At 43.9% G+C, this 18,893-nt stretch overlaps 1 protein-coding gene across 8 annotated transcripts in view; it reads left to right on the top strand.

Annotated features, from left to right (window-relative positions):
• KIAA0232 (KIAA0232 ortholog) overlaps positions 1-18,893 on the top strand; it is an 88,933-nt gene that overhangs the window by 57,335 nt on the left and 12,705 nt on the right. For 5 of the 8 annotated variants that reach the window (XR_009701076.1, XM_061191955.1, XM_061191954.1 and 2 more), the window contains exons 4-6: positions 9,243-9,309; positions 10,459-10,540; positions 12,612-15,897. The exons of 1 other annotated variant lie outside the window; for it this stretch is intronic. Coding sequence is in view for 6 of the 7 variants with exons in the window: in XM_061191955.1 (XP_061047938.1) it covers positions 9,243-9,309; positions 10,459-10,540; positions 12,612-15,897 (3,435 nt within the window). In the remaining variant the exon portion in view is untranslated. Of the gene's footprint in view, positions 1-9,242; positions 9,310-10,065; positions 10,101-10,458; positions 10,541-12,611; positions 15,898-18,893 lie in introns of those variants that run through there. 2 more of the 8 variants (XM_061191958.1, XM_061191956.1) reach the window with 2 other exon arrangements.

Raw genomic sequence — 18,893 nt, 5'->3', positions numbered from 1 at the left:
TTGGACCAAAGTTGCTGAGAAATGACTCTAGCCTTCGACTCATGGTGAAGTGGACTGAAAAACAAGGACAGCTGAAATCAACTGTGGGCGAAGGGGGAGCACAGGCACCTTGTTGTGTGCAGTGCAAGACCCTGCTCCTCTGACAGCTTTTTGAGTGTGTGTAATTCATCCTAGCTGAGCATGATGTGTGCCAACAGAGAACTCGGTGTCAGGTAGAAACAGTGCAGGGGAGGAGAGTGGCTTGCACAGATCTTTGATTCTTTAAGTTGTTGCTTTAGAAAATGCTTTCCTTTGCCTGGCTGTCAAAGGCAGGATTTTTGTTTTCAAACCCAATGAAGCATATTTGTCCTAACTCTTTCCTTCTCATTTTATTAAAAATTATTGCGTTCTTTTTCCTAATAAGGATTGTTTTTTTAATCTTACCAAATTAAAGTCGGCTGAGGAAGTGAATGTGCCAGTCATACACCAGGAGCTCAGCCGAGTGCTTGGGGACAGAGTGAAAAGGAAATAGGAAGTCCTCAAGACCCGGAGCCCTGTCCCGAGCCGCCTGCTGTGTGTGCATCAGTGCACAGCCCCCTTAAGACAGCTCACCTGGCTCTTGGGAGCCAATGGAAAGAAGTTGAAAAGAACCCTCTCTAACTATGGCCTGTAACAATGGAAAGGATTCACTGTGGTCACTTACGAACTGTAGGCTGGTTTTTTTTTTCTAGAATCTGCCTGGTGGCTTCAGTGAAAAGAAGAGAGCAAAGAAGGCCCTATGTAGGAAATCATAATGCAGAGTTCTATTTTATCTTATATTTTTGCCACAGTGAATGTTTGCACATGGGTGTGTTGTTCATTCCCTAAATACTGAGGATGGTAATGTTCGCGATTCTGTGCTTTGCTTTCCCACCCAGTTCTAATGCCAACTTAGACTCCTTCTTTGTGCAGCTCTGTGTAGTCACTACTAACTGATCAGAGTCAAAAGCCACTAACAGGTTTACAGTCTAGTTGCTTAAAATGTTAATGACATAATCACAAGACAATAACATAGGTGATGCTATCACTGTATTAGGTAGGTAGGTAGAGGTGATGTTTTGCGTTACATGTGAGATGAATTCTTTTCTCGTTACTTTCGTGTGTGCATGTGTGACTGTTACAGCTACAATATTAGCTGTTATCAGACTCTTCGCTGCGCCATGGTTTAAATAGAATGGTTGACTTCTCTGACTGCAGTTTTACATCCCTGTGGTGTGATGCTGTGCCTCCACTTAATCCTTGCATCAAGTTGTACCCACATTTCAGCACGTCTCTGAACCCGCTCAGCCCAATATTTATCTGAGAAACGTCACCAAAACCATAAGGAAACTCAGTTATGTCCAAATTTAATTTTATACATTGATGATAGTTTGGCAACACCCGTGAACATCTGTGAGCCATTGTTTATTCCTGTTGGGGACCATGACCTTTAATGGGCTTTGTTGTTTGTTAAGTCCCAGCTGAAACTGCCTTCGCTAGTACTCTTCGTTTAAACATGCAAATAACATGGAATTCTCTGGTACTCATTTTTTGCTGTAACATTTTGCATTTGCTTTGAGTGCAGTTAGTAATGGGGTCTGTAAATAAGAACGGTGCTGTGACTCAGCGATAGGTCACTCAGACCTCCCCCAGGTGGGCATTTTATAGTTACGTGATGTTATCCTAAGTTGTTCTGTTTCTGTTACCAGTGGACATGGCACATCCCTGATGTGGTTACATATATCCACACCTCCCTCTCTCCCTTTTAAAAACATAAAAAGTGGAACTGTGCCAACTGTTGTGTTTTGAATCCTCAAGTTTACTTGGTTCTGTTTTCTCTTTCCCCAGAGTTGGAGCTTTTCATATTGTTTTGTTTTTGTTTTTAATAATTAGTTATATTTCTGTTTTATTTTTATTGAGCTACTTAAAACTGAATCAGAGCTAGTGTTTCATCTCCCATTTTGGGAATGGTTAGAATATTAGAAACTCAACAAGGCCCTGTTTGGGGAATAAAGTTAGGAGGCAATGATAACTTATTTCAATTAAGTTAGTCTTGAAAGTAACAGCACTGCAACTTACCCTGGGTAACTGACTTGATCTGTGGTTATTTAAAGAGTCTTGTAGAGGATTTATGTCCTCGGTACAGTGAAGTCTTATTGCAACTGCTCATATTTTCACATTCAGCTAAGTTCACCAGTAAAATTCTTTTTGCCAGTAAAAGTACATAGTACATCTCAATATTTTGCGTATGTATTGTTTATATGCTGTACAGGGTTGTATATAAAAAAACATGTAAAGTCATTTATGGCAATTTACTTTCAAGGTTAATTTTGACCATATACATTGTTTCTTTGCATGCTGATGTTTGAACTTACCCATTCTGGATAATGAGCATCAAGACAGTGATAACTAACTAATATTTACTGAGCCCTTAAATGCGTGCAGTACCCGTCTGGGTGCGCTGTCTACGTTGTAAGAGGTGATGCTGTGCTCCCTCTACAGGCCAGACCCCTGAGAAGCCAGTGGTTATTAAAGCCAAGAATGCTCACAATTGCTGTGTTGTCACAGCCAACCCTGCCTGAGGAAGCCTAGGCCTTATCTCCTTGGGCATAGATAGAGCTGGGCATTCAAGGAAGCCTGTAGGCCGTTATGAGGGCTTTGGCTTTTCCTCTGAGAAGCCTTGAAAGTTGGAGAGTTTGGAGCAGAGGGCCGATGTAACTTGACTTAAATGCTGATAAGGTGCTGCTGGCTGCTGCATTTAAGAGTAGATGGGTTGGGGCGAGGCAGGGTAGATGGAGGGGCAGAGGCAGATGCAGAGAAAGCAGGTAAGGAGCTATTACCTTATTAGTCCAGCTGTTACCTTAGTATTAGTCCAGAAGGCCGATGAGGGCGAGACCTTGTTAGTTTCTAAATGTATTTTGAAGGTAGAGCTGACAAGATTGGATGTAGGGTGGAGGAAGAGGGCAGAGTCAGAGAAGATAGCCAAGGTTTTTGGGCTGAGCAACTGCAAGAAAGGAATCTTCATTTACTGAGGAAAAGGAAATTGGGGAAGAAACACTAATTTGTGGGTGGATGGGTATGAATTAGGATTTGAACGTGAGATGCCTGTGAGAGAGAGCCGGTGGAGGTTTTGAAAACGCAGTTGGATATGCGTGTCTGGGGTTGATGGGCTGGGTGGTTTGGGGGAGGAGATTGAACAATAGACCACTTGCTTGTTTGGCCAGAGCTTGCCGTCTGGCGTGTCTCCAGGGGCTGAGTAGGACGCTAAATGAATGAGGCGATGGGGAGCGGGTTGGCCTGTGGGAAACACCGTCCCGGTGGTGCCAGGTCTTCTCTCTTTTTAGAAAAGGTAGAAAGTTGGGATTTTTATCGGAAATTTCCTACACTATTAAATGCTGAAAGTGAGGGTGTGGAAAAGGAAACGAGTGGGAGGGGCTGCTCTAAAAATCTGAGGGTGAGGTGAGCAAAAGGACATAAAAAGAGGCATACGTGGGGGTTATGGAGTGGGGTGTGACAGACCGAGTGCGTGAGGGCGGGAAGGCAGACACGGGGAGGGGCAGAGACCAGAACAGTGCGCACCTGTGTACGTGGCTTGAGAAACACAGTTATGAAAACAGCTTGAGCCCCGCAAGTGCCCTTTCCTCGTGGCACTTCTCTCCATCCCTCTCCAAGGTTACCAGTGCTCTGAACTTGGTTTTCCTCTCTCCCGTGCACATCTTTACACTTTTACTAAATGTTGTTTGAGGGGATACACAAATGTGTGACTATTTTGCATGTTAGCTTTATATGAATGGTATCATACTCTATGTATTTTGTAACTTGCTTCTTTTAGTTAACATTTTGAAAGATTTATCTATGTTACTAGTATGATCTTATAATTTCTCTTCACCGCTAAATGTCCATTGTAACACTGTAAAGCTATTTATTCTTCTGGTAATGGACCTTTCAGTTGTTTCCCAGTTTTGATTGTTATAAAGAACACAGCAAGGACCGTTCTTGTGCTCCCACCCTTGTGCATATGTACAGTGCCTTTTCTAGAGTATATACTTAGGCATCAGGCTACTACATTAAAGTCAGTTGTTTTTTTCACCATTTTAGCATCACAGGCTTGCGTACCTGATGAAAGCTATGGACCTAACCAGAAAGATTATCTTTTCTAATATGCCTCCTTGGCCTATAGTAGGTGTGCAGTAATATTTATCCATTGCATACTTCCCTCCTCCTCTATACCACATTCTAGAGAGCGAATATAAATAAGAGCTGGAGGCAAGCCATTGGGTAGATTTTTGTAGATCCTCCTGTGTTTAACGATGGGAATCACAGCCCTCATGCAGGTGCCTTGGCAGAGACAGCCTTTTGTTTGTTTGGGTTTTTTGTTTAAAAATTATCCTTAAATGGCTGTAGGCCATGGATGTTTATTCCATCCACGTAGCCACGTGCCCCACTGCTTCCTATTGCATTATACCTGGGTGTCACATGTTTGTATTACTTCCCTGGCCACTGAAGACATGAGTTTATGAACCCTGGTATATATTCTCAGTTGTCTTACTGGTGCTCTTTTGTTTATTGACTTAACAAGTCTGTGGGTTGGGTAGGGCTCAGCTGGGAGGCTCTTTTGCTGGTCTGGGTTTTTTTTTTTTTTTAACTATTGATATATATATATTTTAATATTTAGTTATTTGGCTGTGCTGGGTCTTAGTTGGCGCGTGCGGGATCGTCATTGCTGCACGCGGGATCTTTTAGTTGCGGCATGCGGGCTCTTAGTTGTGGCGTGTGGGATCTAGTTCCCTGACCAGGGATCGAACCCGGCCCCCCTGCATTGGGAGCACAGAGTCTTAGCGACTGGACCTCTGGGGAAGTCCCCCTGGTCTTGTTTGTTTGTTTTTTTTAAAAATAAATTTATTTATTTGTTTTTATTTTTGGCTGTGTTGCGTCTTCGTTGCTGTGCGCGGGCTTTCTCTAGCTACAGCTAGCGGGGGCCACTCTTCGTTGCGGTGCGCGGGCTTCTCATTGTCGTGGCTTCTCTTGTTGCAGAACACAGGCTCTAGGCACGTGGGCTTCAGTAGTGGTGCAGGCTCAGTAGTTGTGGTGCACGGGTTTATTTGCTCCGCGGCATGTGGGGTCTTCCCGGGCCAGGGATCGAACCCGTGTCCCATGCATTGGCAGGCGGATTCTTAACCACTGCGCCACCAGGGAAGCCCCCGCTGGTCTTGTTTGAGGTCTCATACTGTTGCAGTCATTGGCAGCTGGGACCGGAACATCCAAGATTGCTCTCTTAGCTTGTCTGGCGCCTCAGGAGGGATAGCCAGGAGCTGTGACCTTCCCCGCGTGGCTAGCTTAGGCTTCCGTCTGCGGCAGATGGAGCCCGGGAGTTAGCATTCCGAGATGGCATGCGTCACAATTGCTAGTGTCTCACTGAGGAATCCTAGCACATTTGGGGGAGGGGCCTACACTAGGGGCGAGTGCCAGGAGTCGTGGCTCACTGAGGGTACCAGGCTTTCCCCGTCCTGACAGGTACTTTCGTGACAGATGGAAACCAGACAGGCTTGGGACACCAGGCACCTCTGAGGGAAAGCATGAGATACCATAATGAAAACTGGGGACTAAATGAAAGTTGGCAAATTGTTGAATCCCCATCCCTTTCTTCTCCCTGTCTGCCAGAACTCTGAAGATTGGGGAATTTCTCTCTGAGGAAAAGGTTGCTGCAAAGAAGAAACAATCCAAGGGACAAGATGATCTCTTGAAAATTCTAAACATGATAATAGGAATGAAAGAACTCAACAGAAGGGTTGGAAGGTATAGCTGAGGAAATCTCCCAGGAAGTAAAACCAAAAAACGAAGAAATGGTAAATAGGAAAGAAAAAAAATATTAGGGGACCAATACAAGAAGTTCAAAACCCAGCTATTTGGAAGTGTCATTGGTATGCTCCCATTTTCCAGCTGTGAAAAGTAAGGCTTTGCTAGGTGACTGGCTTAAGGGGGGTCATGTGGCTAACCCTGAGGTGAAGTTCAAACCCACGTCTCTTTGACTCCCAGCGGCAGGGACCAGGCGGTTGAGTGCCCCTGAGTACCACATTGGTTAATGATCACAGGGTTGGTGTGGAACTGCCTGTCACGCATTTAGGCAGTATCCAGTCCCAAAGGGTTCTCCATAAAAGATTAACCTTTGAGATGATTAACATAGCTACAGAAGCCTTTGACTCCGGAGAGGAGAGAGAATGAGGCAGAATGAGGCAGATTGCCTTTGTTTCCTTGATGCTGATGATTAAGGTCAGTAGTTGAGAAGGATGGGAAGCACAGAGAGGGGGGAGAAGCATTGGAAACGCTGTGGTATGGGAAATAATAGAAATTTATCAGGGAACAAATAAAAAATCTTTCCCAGAAGCAGTGGGGCAGTAGCTGCAGTGTTTGATCTGGGCCGCATCATCACGAAAGTGTCTGGCTCCACGCTGTAGCCTAGGAGAGGGAAGGCAGCAGTGCCGGCACCGTGGAGTCCCGGCAGAATCCAGAGGACTTTGCGGTATCTGGATCAGGTTAGTTACCCTTCCTACTCCTCCACCCTCAAACTCAAATCAGAGCAAAAACTCAAGGCATTTTAAAAGCAGTGAATCCAAAAATGAGACTCTGGGAAGTGAGAAACGTATCGACAGTCTAGAGGGGGCACCAGTATTTAGGTGACTCATGTGACAGGCACTCTGAGAGGCGCCTCACACGCACATCACCTTAGTTTACCCTCGGGAATCTTGAGAGGGAGGTGTTCAGAGACCAGGAGCGGCGCTGCACCCCACTGCCCAGTGAGTATGGGCAAGGCAGGAGTGCGGGCCCAGATACATTGCCCCCGGCCATCTCCCAACTGTGAGAAGTGACAGTTATTCGAGAGTAAACTCCCTGAGGGTAGGGAGCTCATCTCTGCGGGTGTCCTGCCTGGCCGTCGGGGGCCCTGCCCATTTGCGGAGTGAGTGAGTGAGTGAGAAGTACATGAGTGAATGGTCGTGTGTCTGGAAGACCGCTTATTGAACGTCTCCTGAAAAGTGCCCGGCTCCGTGTGTGCGCCCCCCGGTGTCCAGATTTGGATACCATAACTTGAATTTTAGAGTGCTCCTGTGGTTTGCAGAGCAGCTTCTCATGTTGGTTTGGTACTGGGAGGTAAGTGGGTATTACCCATCTTACAGCTGGGAAAAGCAGTTCATGAGTTAAGCGGTAGAATGTCAGTGTTTTTTCACCTACGGCATTGTTTCCCCTTAGAGTTGTCACTAAAATATGAGTATAATGTACTGCAGGCTCTCAGTATTCTTGAATGCCCTTGTGGATATGGTATACTGTTAAAATATGATTAATAAAATTATCTAGTACTTAATATCATAGTTGGGAAAATGGATAAAATTTCTCATTAACAGCACCAAATCGACACTTCAGAATGCCTGCCAGGAGATGACAGGGTCCAGTGCTGCTTCTGACACCCCTTTTTGTTGCTCAGTTTACTATTATGATAACCCAGTGCGGTCTAATGATTTTTTTGAAAAAATACAATTATGATGCTGCAGGAATCAAGGAAGGAAGACAGAAGCGGGGTCGGTAGAGCTTGCTCTTGTGTGCAGGGTTAAGGACTAAGCGTGTTGTCTCTTTTCCATTTATATATGAGAGCAAATGTATATACTTCTAAGCTGCATTACTATCCAGAACAGCTAAATTTTACAGTTGCTTGGAAGTGATTTCCAAGACAAAGCGTAAAAAGTAACATCTGGTGACTATTGTAATGAGCGCTCTATGGAGAATGGTGGGTGGCCCACCGTTGCAGAGGATTGAGCGGAGTCGAATAAGCAATCCCTAGGGCTTGGTGTTCTGCCCTGGAGACTGGCACCGGCTTTAGAAACACAGTGACACAGGCTTGCTGTACAGACCAGCGTGCAGCCGCGAGTCAGCTGACACCGGTGTTAGGTTCATGGTCTGGAGGAAGTGGAATAAAACGGCCATACTCATCACACCTTGAACGTTATGGTAAGCAGAGCCTTTCCGATGGAGTTGTGTAGTCAGAGTTGTGCTTATGACTAATGTCTGCCATGGTTTTTAGGAGTTTTTAAGGAAAGGACAGCTCTCCTCTGGCCCATTTCCCTTTCTTCTTTTGTCCTGTCTCCTGTGAAAAGCTGTGATATGATGTGGATAGACTGTAACTATCAATGTTTACAATTAGCTGTCTTCATTGTAATCTTTCTTGCTGCTCAAACTGTGTATCTGCGGTTTCTTGTTGAGGATATCTGTAATACTTTGCTGAGTCATTTTGGGTGAAGTGAATGGGGTAGCGTCTATTTTTAGCCCCTCAAGGCCCAGTGAGGACGACAGGAGGCAGAGTCCTGTGCGTCTGTTCGGGTTGTGACCGCCTAGAGAGACTCGATTCCAATTTAAATAGGGCTTTCAGCCACTGAATAAGTAAAAAGTTCCTAGGAAATACGGTCACTTTTTTTGTACCTTGTAAAAGATTTTTCTTTCCTCCTGTGAGAAATAGAGAATTTTAAAAGTTTAAAAGTCTACGTAGTAAAAGATTTGCTTATGCCTGTTTCCATCATTCATTTTTCTTTAGAGTTTGGCTCTTATTCTTTTCCTCCCAATTTCAGACTCTTCCATGCACTCTCCTTAAATTTTACCCCAGTTCTGTACAGAGGCTAATACCCTATTCATGACCCTTAAAGTAAAGTTTTCACATTCGCTTGCAGTAATGACATATGTTTTCCACCTGCTCTGTTTGTTCCAGTCACGAGTGTTCACTTTAAGAGAAAAAAAAAAGTCACCTGTTTTCTTTAGACCGTGTACTCCCAGAGGACCACGAGGAGATTTTTGTGATTTTAATTTGTATTGAGTCTCGTACAAGCCCTTGCTCGTACAGATATTGAATAATGGTTTTGATAGTGACTGACTTTTAACCGTAAGATGGGCATTTAGGTCCTTAGGCTCCCCCGTGAGCAAGATGCTGTATCCCTGGGAAGACAGAAGCCTCTCTGGGAGGTACGTTAGTATTTTCACATTTTATCAGTAAGTGCCGGTGAATATACTTTATTAGTAAAATATGTATACTAAATTGAGTCTAGAAACCTATAGTTTTTAAACTCTTATGTTCATTTAAATATTGAGAATGTGTTTCTTTTGAAACATGGAAGATTTGTAAAGCTTTTATATTAAGACAAAAGTATACAAATACCTGACTCTTACATACCTGGCAGTAAACTATGTGCATTTCTGTTCCCACGCAGAGCTCTGGTATCGAGACTTTAGTGGAGGAGCTCTGCTCCAGGCTGAAGGACCTGCAGAGCCAGCAAGGTGAGAGTGCCGCCTCCAAGGGCTATCCACGCACAGGGGGGTAGAGTCACCAGATCTTAGAATTGATCAGAAAGAAAAGGCAACAGGAGCAATGTCTTTGTATTCAGTGTGTCACCAGGCCAGTGTCACGCTCTGTCTTTAGCTGTGAGTGGCTTCTGGGTCATTCCATAGCCATCACTGGTCGATAGATCGCTGCCCTCAAAGGGATGACTTAATCCACAAGTGCCCTCATGGAAAGGAGACGTTTCATTGTGTTTGTCTTCAAACTGAAGCTCAGGGATCTGGAGCAATAATCTCTTATCTTTCCCATCCTTCTCCTCCCCCCCACCCCCCAAGTTAATATTTGCCTGTTGACATCAAGGCCTGCAAAGGTGTCAACTAATTATTTTAGGTTTGGAAGGAACTTTTGCCTTGACTCTTGAAGTTCGTGGAAAGGCAGGCTTGACAAGCTCATTAAGTCATTTTGATTCGTGAACCCTCACAGCCTCTTTTCTCAACTTTCCTGCAAGCCCATAGAATAAGAGTGACCTATTAAAGTTAAGGATCTTTATTTTACATGTCCTCTTCATGGTCATTTTGCTGCCCACCAAGCCTTGAGCCTTCTTTTTAATAAGGGCACAATTTATTTGTTCTAATCTGAGGGCAGTATCATGAGCTAAGCTAAGAGTAGAGCCCTCTGCTTCTATTTTAGTTGAAACCCAGCCCTCACCTAGATGTTAAGTAACAGAGAGCTAACTGTAATAACTTTCTTTACAGATTAGTGTTAGTCAAGATGAGGCAGTATGAAGTCGGTGAGTGCAGAGTTTTGTGAGAAAATATTTTTGGAATCTAAACAGGTGTTCTCTCCTTCTGGTGTAATTAGTAAGTACACAGGGAATTTCAGTCTCTTAATTAAGTGCCTCTAGAGCCTCTGTCAGTGATGAGGTGAACCTCTCTCCCTTCTCAGCCCAATGTTAATGTGGTTTAGCCAGAGAGTTCCCTCTGGCACACTGAAGAAATAGATTTTTATTAAAAATATAAACTGGTGTAGCGTTCTTTTAAAGCCACAAGAGCCTATGTAATTTCTGATTAAATTTACTTAAGAAAAAAACAGGAGCATTTATTAACTAAATATAAGACAAATCTTTCTGAATTTTTGTTTCATAACAGAAGAGAAGATTCACAAAAAGTTAGAGGGGTCTCCCTCTCCAGAGGCAGAATTATCCCCTACAGCAAAGGATCAAGTGGAAATGTATGTAAGATTGTATTCAGTAATAAAGCGTGCATTTGTTAAAATCAGACTGATGACTGCTACATGGTTTACAGTTTTTTGTTTGTCATATTCTATTTAGTTTGATATTTTATAACTCAGGAATTTATTGAGCACTTACTGTGTGCTTGACGCTGAGAATTCAAAGGTGAATAAGACGGTCTTATCTTTTTCACGCATATTGAATCAATATTTGTGAAATTCACGAATGACACAAACAAGGCCATTTATGGTCCATTCATATACGACTTTTGAAATTCACGCCAGTCCTTTGAGACAGCTGTAAGCAATTAGGCTTGTCCTTGTTTTATACACAAGGAAGCCAAGTTCCCCTTGCTGATTACAGAGGGAACTGGGCAAGTCATTGACCTTGTTGGACTTGTTTCCTAAAGATGCTTTTCTGTCTTTCTTTGTAGATGGTTCATATTTAAATTGACTGCATTGTAAGGAGACTTCCTTATTATACATTTTATTTGAATCTTCTCAACTTCTAAATCTGAAGGGAAAAAGAGTACTTGGTTGTGTTGCTGTGCTGTCCAGCACGGTAGCCGTAGCTGTGTGCGGCTGTTGGCCGTTTGCGACATGGCTGTTTCAGGTTGAGAGGTGCCGTGTGTGTCATACCCATCAGCGTTCAAAGACTTCATTTAAAAAGAATGTAAAACACTATATTGATAGTTTTTACTGTTGATTACATGTGAAATGATAATGTGGATATATTTGGTTACGTAAAATATATTATTGGCATTAATTTCACTTTCTTCTTCCGCATTTAATGGGATTCCTAGAACATTAAAAAGTACTTATGAAGCTCATAATATATTTCTGTTGGACAGCTCTGGTCTAGACTGAAAAGGAGAGTCAAGTATAGGCCCTTTGAACACCCGGCCTTTTATCACTTCATGTGTGACCTTGACTTGCCTCCAGAATGACAGTCCCCGCTTTGGTAGCCATCCTGACTCTCGAGTCTTCCTTTGTCAGTCTGTCTTGCTCTGAAATCTTCAGTGGCTACCAGTTTCCTAGCAAACTGAAAACCCTTCTTTCCTGTTTTCAAGCCCTCTGAAGCCAGCCTCCCTGGTTTTCCTGCCCTGTGTTTCCAATGGTTGCTGGTCTAATGAGGCACAGCATCTTCGTGTCCTCACACAGGTTCCCATGCCTCACAGTTATACTCACCAAACCGCTGCGCATCTGGCACGTCAAGGCTCAGCTGTGGTCCGCTTTGTCTGATTGTTCTAGGCCTCACCAGCATCCCCTTTTCTGAACACTTGAATTCCAAGAAACCTGCCATTTCTGAGGGTCTGCTTAATGCTGGACATTGCACTTGCCTCCTGAGAAAAGATTCGATAACAACAGTCACTGAAGGTGTCGTTCTGACTCATTTCGCATGTTAATTCCTTTACTCCTCACAACTCTGTGGGATAGATACTATAATTACCCCGTTTTCTAGGCCACAGAGAGGTTAAGGATCGTGCCTAAGGTCACACAGCTAGGAAATAGCAGAGTGAGGATTCAGACTCAGGGAGTGCGGCTCAGAGCTCATGCTCTCGACTGCTTTGCTCTCCAGCTTTTCACCTACTTCTGTTTCCAGTGCTCATAGCAGCCTTGTGAGGTAAGTCATAGTATCACCATCTTACAGGTGAGGAAAGGGACCAAGACATTACACGATTAGCTTAAAGTCACAAGCATAGTAAATGACTGAGCTGAGATTCAAACTCAGATATTTCGTATCAAAATATTACATTCTTTCCACTGTATTAATTTGTAACTAGTGACTTACAAAAGTCCAAATTTTAAAGATCAAAGTCAACTTAACGTATTTTCTAAATATTCCTATAGTGCTTTTCTCACGGCTGAACGTAAGGGTGCTTGATCCATAGAACTAAATATAAAGTATATTTTACGGTATTACTAATTTTTAAAAAGTTACTCATTCATGGGTGACGTAAACGCTGACTCTATTGAAATGAAATATCCCATTTCTCCGATTGGTGATGTTGTTTTTACTATATCTGATACGTCTGAGCGCCCACTTTTGAATTCTCTACTTGCTTTTCAGGTACTATGAAGCGTTTCCACCACTTTCTGAGAAACCAGTTTGCCTGCAAGAAATCCTGACTGTGTGGAACAAGTCTGCAGTCTGTTCTTACCCTAGCTCTTCTTCATCGTCCACAGCCCCACCAGCTAGCACAGACACGTCCTCCCCGAAGGACTGCAACAGCGAAGGTGAGCTCATCAAGGAGAGAAGCAGCGACATGCCCACCACCGTGCACGAGAAAACCCAGAGCAAGAGTCAAAACGAGAAGGAGAACAAATTTAGGAATGGCACAGGTGAAGAGAAGCCTGCTTTGTACAAAAAGCAAATCCGACATAAGCCTGAAGGAAAGATGCGCCCTCGCTCCTGGTCTTCCGGCTCCAGCGAAGGAGGCTCGAGCTCAAGTGGTAATCAGGGAGAATTAAAAGCATCCATGAAATGTGTGAAAGTGAGACACAAGACACGAGAAATCCGAAACAGAAAAGGGCGGAATGGGCAGAGCAGGCTTTCACTGAAGCATGGCGAAAAGGCGGAAAGAAGCATGCATGCCGGAAGCAGCAGCAGCAGCAGCAGTGGTTCCATCAAACAGCTGTGCAAGCGGGGTAAAAGGCCGCTGAAGGAGATGGGCAGGAAAGACGCCGGGAGCGCTGAAGGAAGAGACCTGCACCTGGAGAGCAGAACCGACAGAGAGTACAAAGAGGAGCCGTTGTGGTATACCGAACCGATTGCTGAGTATTTTGTTCCTTTGAGCAGAAAAAGTAAACTAGAGACCACATACCGAAACAGGCAAGATACAAGCGATCTGACCTCAGAAGCAGTAGAAGAATTGTCTGAATCAGTGCATGGTCTTTGTATCAGCAACAATAATATTCATAAAACATACCTCGCAGCAGGTACTTTCATTGATGGTCATTTTGTAGAAATGCCTGCAGTTATAAATGAGGATATTGACCTCACTGGGACCTCATTCTGTTCTCTGCCGGAGGACAACAAATACTTGGATGACATTCATCTATCAGAATTAACACACTTCTATGAAGTGGATATTGACCAATCCATGTTGGATCCTGGTGCCTCAGAAACAATGCAAGGAGAAAGTCGGATTTTGAATATGATTCGACAAAAAAGCAAAGAGAAAACAGATTTTGAGGCAGAATGTTGCATAGTGTTAGATGGAATGGAGTTGCAAGGGGAACGTGCAATATGGACAGATTCTACCAGCTCTGTGGGCGCTGAGGGCTTATTCCTGCAAGACCTTGGCAGTCTGGCTCAGTTCTGGGAGTGCTGTTCATCCAGCTCTGGCGATGCCGATGGAGAGAGTTTTGGAGGAGATTCTCCAATTAGACTCTCCCCGACCTTAGACAGCACAGTGCTCAACCCGCATTTGCTTGCTGGCAATCAAGAGCTCTTCTCAGATATTAATGAAGGATCTGGTATAAACTCTTGTTTTTCAGTGTTTGAAGTGCAATGCAGTAATTCTGTTTTACCATTTTCTTTTGAAACACTCAACTTGGGAAATGAAAATACAGATTCTAGTGCTAATGTGCTTGGAAAAACACAGTCTAGATTACTAATATGGACCAAAAATAGTGCCTTTGAAGAAAATGAACACTGTTCTAATCTTTCAACGAGAACTTGTAGTCCATGGTCCCATTCAGAAGAAACACGTTCAGACAATGAGACATTAAACATTCAGTTTGAAGAATCCACACAGTTTAATGCAGACGATATGAATTATGTAGTTCCTAGAGTCTCGTCAAATTATGTAGATGAAGAACTTCTAGATTTTTTGCAAGATGAAACTTGCCAGCAAAACAGTAGAACTTTAGGAGAAATTCCGACATTAGTTTTCCAAAAAAAATCTAAACTAGAATCTGTCTGTGGTATTCAGCTAGAACAAAAAACAGAAAACAAAACCTTTGAAACTACGCAAGTATGTAGTGAAAGCAGCCCACGTGGAGATGGCTACAGCTCAGGGGTTATTAAAGACATTTGGACAAAGATGGCAGATAGAAATTCTGTAGCTGTGGTGGAAGTAGAAAGGATTGATGATGAGTTGTTTTCGACAGATGTAAATAACTGCTGCTGCTGTTTGGACGCTGAAGCTAAAATGGAGCCCCTCCAGGAGCCTAATAAGGCTGTGCAGAGATCTGAATATCGTCTGTGGGAGGGACAGAAAGAGAACCCAGAGAAAAGAGCTTTTGTTTCTGGTGAGCTATCAAAGGTGGATGGTGGTGATTACACTACCCCCTCTAAACCTTGGGATGTGGCCCAAGATAAAGAGAACTCATTCATTCTCGGAGGAGTTTATGGAGAGCTCAAAACCTTTAATAGCGATGGGGAATGGGCAGTAGTACCACCCAGTCACACAAAAGGAAGTTTGTTACAGTGTGCAGCTTCTGACGTGGTGACAATAGCTGGTACAGATGTCTTTATGACCCCAGGAAACAGTTTTGCTCCTGGTCACAGGCAGTTATGGAAACCCTTCGTGTCATTTGAACAGAATGACCAGCCGAAGAGTGGGGAAAATGGATTGAATAAGGGGTTTTCTTTTATCTTCCATGAAGACTTATTAGGAGCTTGTGGTAACTTTCAAGTTGAAGATCCTGGACTTGAATATTCATTCTCTTCCTTTGACTTAAGCAATCCATTTTCGCAAGTTCTTCATGTAGAATGTTCATTTGAACCCGAAGGGATTGCATCTTTCAGTCCTAGTTTTAAACCGAAATCAATCCTCTGCTCTGATTCAGACAGTGAAGTTCTCCACCCCAGGATATGTGGCGTTGACAGAACACAATACAGGGCTATTCGGATCTCTCCTAGGACTCACTTTCGCCCTATTTCTGCATCTGAACTGTCCCCAGGAGGAGGAAGTGAGTCAGAATTTGAATCTGAAAAAGATGAAGCAAATATCCCCATTCCTTCTCAAGTTGATGCATTTGAAGATCCACAGGCAGATCTCAAACCACTGGAAGAAGATGCAGAGAAGGAAGGCCATTACTATGGAAAATCAGAGCTTGAGTCTGGAAAATTCCTTCCCAGGTTAAAAAAATCTGGAATGGAAAAGAGTGCTCAAACATCACTGGATTCCCAGGAGGAATCAGCTGGGATTCTGCCAGTAGGAAAGCAGAATCAGTGTTTGGAATGTAGCCTGAATGAGTCTCTGGAAATCGATTTAGAAAGCTCAGAAGCAAATTGTAAAATAATGGCACAATGTGAAGAAGAAATTAATAATTTTTGCAGTTGCAAAGCAGGTTGTCAGTTCCCTGCTTATGAAGATAATCCAGTTTCTTCAGGACAGCTGGAAGAGGTATGTGTCAGTGTGTATTGGTATTTGGTAAAAGCATTTGATCAGACTTTAATTCTAAAGAACAGTCATTTCAGACAGTGAAAGATAGGGTTAAATTATTGGAAATTTAGTTTAAATGTCTTAAAACTTAGCATTCTGATGATTTTTACAGAAGGACTTAACGTGGATTTGATATTCATAAATTTGAACTAGACAGTAGACATTTTCTGCAAAGATATTTTTAAATAAATCAGGATATGAGATGTTTCTTTGTTGTCTTAATGTGCACGTACTGTGCTTAAAGCAAAGCCTGGCATGTAAGTGCTCCAGCTTTCAAAAATTGATGAATCCAGGAGTCGCTGTTTACTCTTCAAAAGGTCCTTTGCTCTTCAGAAGTGGCAGCAAAGGGTTTCTTTACATAGGAAGCCTGTCTAATTGTCTCTGAAACACTGATTAGCTTATTGAAACTTATGTTTTACATGTGAAATAAATCACATCTCTATAGAATTCTCTAAAGTTTATCGTGGTACATGTAAAAATTAAGCCACAATCCAAATGCAACAAAATAGCTTCTACAGAACCCATACAGGTGGACTTTGCTTTATACGAAGTACATATTCCTGAGGTTACATGAATGATATGGGGCAACCTATCAGATGAGGTTAACAGTAATAGCTTTGTTAATGGGAGTCATTGTACCATTTGACTATTCCTAAACTGAGTGAGTATACAAGAGATAACACTTAAGGCAATAACCTGTTTCACAAAAAAAGCACAGTGCTCTGCCCATTTGCAGCCATTATTTGATATAGCAGTGCCTGGCCTTTTTCCAGGGGCAGCTTTTAAGAAGACAGTTGGAGGTGTTTAGAAGTCAGGTCACCTGTGGCTGGAGAGCAGCTGTGTCGCCCTTCCTCCCATCTGTCCCCCCGCACACTCTGACCCCCCTTCACGTGGCTCAGTCTCACTGGTACCATGAGGCTCCCTCAAGCTCCCATGTCCCCCACTGACGCATCCCTCATTCCTCTTCTCTCCCCTGCTGCATCCCCACCTGCATTAGAAATCATTTCTCCCTTCTTTTAATTTTCATGTGCTCTATGCCTCTTCTTTTAATTGCATTTGCCCTTTTTCATGAGTCATTGATGTACTTTCTTCATTAGATTATAAGCTCCTTATGGATACAGGTCATGCCTTACTCATTTGTCGGCTAGGTGCTGAGGTGTGGACCTGAGTGCATGTGATGGTCGGAAGCCCCACAGGCAACTCGAGAATCAGTGCTCCCATGAGCTGGCCTGGGGATGTTTAGACATGAGTTGAACCCCACTGAAACGCTGAAATCTGAACTGCTCAGAACAACAACAAAAAATAATGTTGTTAGGCTTTATCTGTTTGTTTATTGCCCCACTTTTCTTCCTTAAAAATTCCTTTATGTACTTTGTATTTCACCTGGTTCCAGATTGGGAACAAAGAAAGAGAGGAAAGGAGCGAGATTCTGCATCATACCATTACCATATTCCTTAGCTTCCTAGCATGTTGATGTATTTATGTGTTACCAGAATTCTGCATTTTCTTGGAAGGTCTTAGCTGCCAATAAAGTCCTTAGAGGACACGGGGGTTATCCGATATCCTAGCTGTCATCGGTCCTCACAGCCCTGGTCTCTCAGCAGCATCGCTTACAGTTCAGAGCCAGGTTGGAGCTCACTTCAGAGGTTCATCTGAGGTACAGAAAGGTTGAGGGTGGCCTGAAAGGACAGGCTGGGGCCAGAATCTGTGCCTTTTCACTCTCTCACACTGCCTGTCAGTCTTGGGGAGCTCCTGCCAGGGTCTTCTTCCCCTCCTTTCCTGAGTGAGGGCAGTCTTTACAGAGGGCAAAGCTCTGTTTTAAAAGTCACTAGCTGCCAATCTGTTTCAGAGCAAGTGGTCTAGAAGGTAGGATTTCTAATAGAATTGGTACCCAGGAACATGAATTATGATCCTTTTCAAAAATTTAATTGAGTTCAATTCAGCAAACATTTATTAAACATTTACATGTTCTGTGCCCATCGCTAAGGTAAGTGACCTGGATGAACAAGACACTGTCCTTGCCCTGGGAGAGTTCAGTCTAGTCCTGAAGACCAGTTGGCAAACAGATCACTTCTTTTCCTTGACGTAGGTAATTCACTCCTGTGGTTCAAATTCAGGAGTTACAGGAGGGTATGTACACAGTGCACAGGTCCCTCCCCAGCGGCAGCCATGAGTGTGAGTCCCGGTGTGTATCCTCCGAGGATACTGTGTGCCTGTAGAAGCAAATACCTGTTCACATATGTTTCCTCCTACTTTTTTATTTATTTATTTTTGGCTGTGTTGGGTCTTCGTTTCTGTGCGAGGGCTTTCTCCAGTTGCGGCAAGCGGGGGCCACTCTTCATCGCGGTGCGCGGGCCTCTCACTGTCGCGGCCTCTCTTGTTGCGGAGCACAGGCTCCAGACGCGCAGGCTCAGTAGTTGTGGCCCACGGGCCCAGTTGCTCCGCGGCATGTGGGATCTTCCCAGACCAGGGCTCGAACCCGTGTCCCCTGCATTGGCAGGCAGACTCTCAACCACTGCGCCACCAGGGAAGCCCTACTTTTTTTTTTTTAACTGAGATGACACTTTATTATGATCACCCTTCCTTTTTTATTTTCTGCATATTATTGCATTGTATGGATGTACCAAAATTTCCTAGCCAGCTCCTTATCTTTTAGGCTGTTTGGGTGACATGGCAGGTGGCTTGGGGAGGGTGAGCATAGGGTGCCGTGGGGTCCCAGAGGAGAACCGACCCGGCCCGTGAGAGTTGAGGAGGGCTTTTGCACGCACCTGAGCATCCAGGGCAGAAAGGAGGAGGCAGGACGCTCTAGGCAGAAGCAACCGCGCGCACAAAGGTAGAGAGGCTTGAAGCGTCTCACGTGTGCAGGGGAACTGCCGACGTTTAGGTCGTGGCTGCTGAAGTAGGAGCGAAAAGGTGAGGAGCAGAGTGTGCCAGGGTGCCCATTATTTGTGCATGAG

The sequence above is a fragment of the Eubalaena glacialis genome, chromosome 5 (genome assembly GCF_028564815.1).
Source record: "Eubalaena glacialis isolate mEubGla1 chromosome 5, mEubGla1.1.hap2.+ XY, whole genome shotgun sequence".
Lineage (NCBI taxonomy): Eukaryota > Metazoa > Chordata > Mammalia > Artiodactyla > Balaenidae > Eubalaena > Eubalaena glacialis.
Note: the sequence above shows the minus strand (reverse complement) of the source record. Positions and strands in the feature narration are given on the sequence as shown.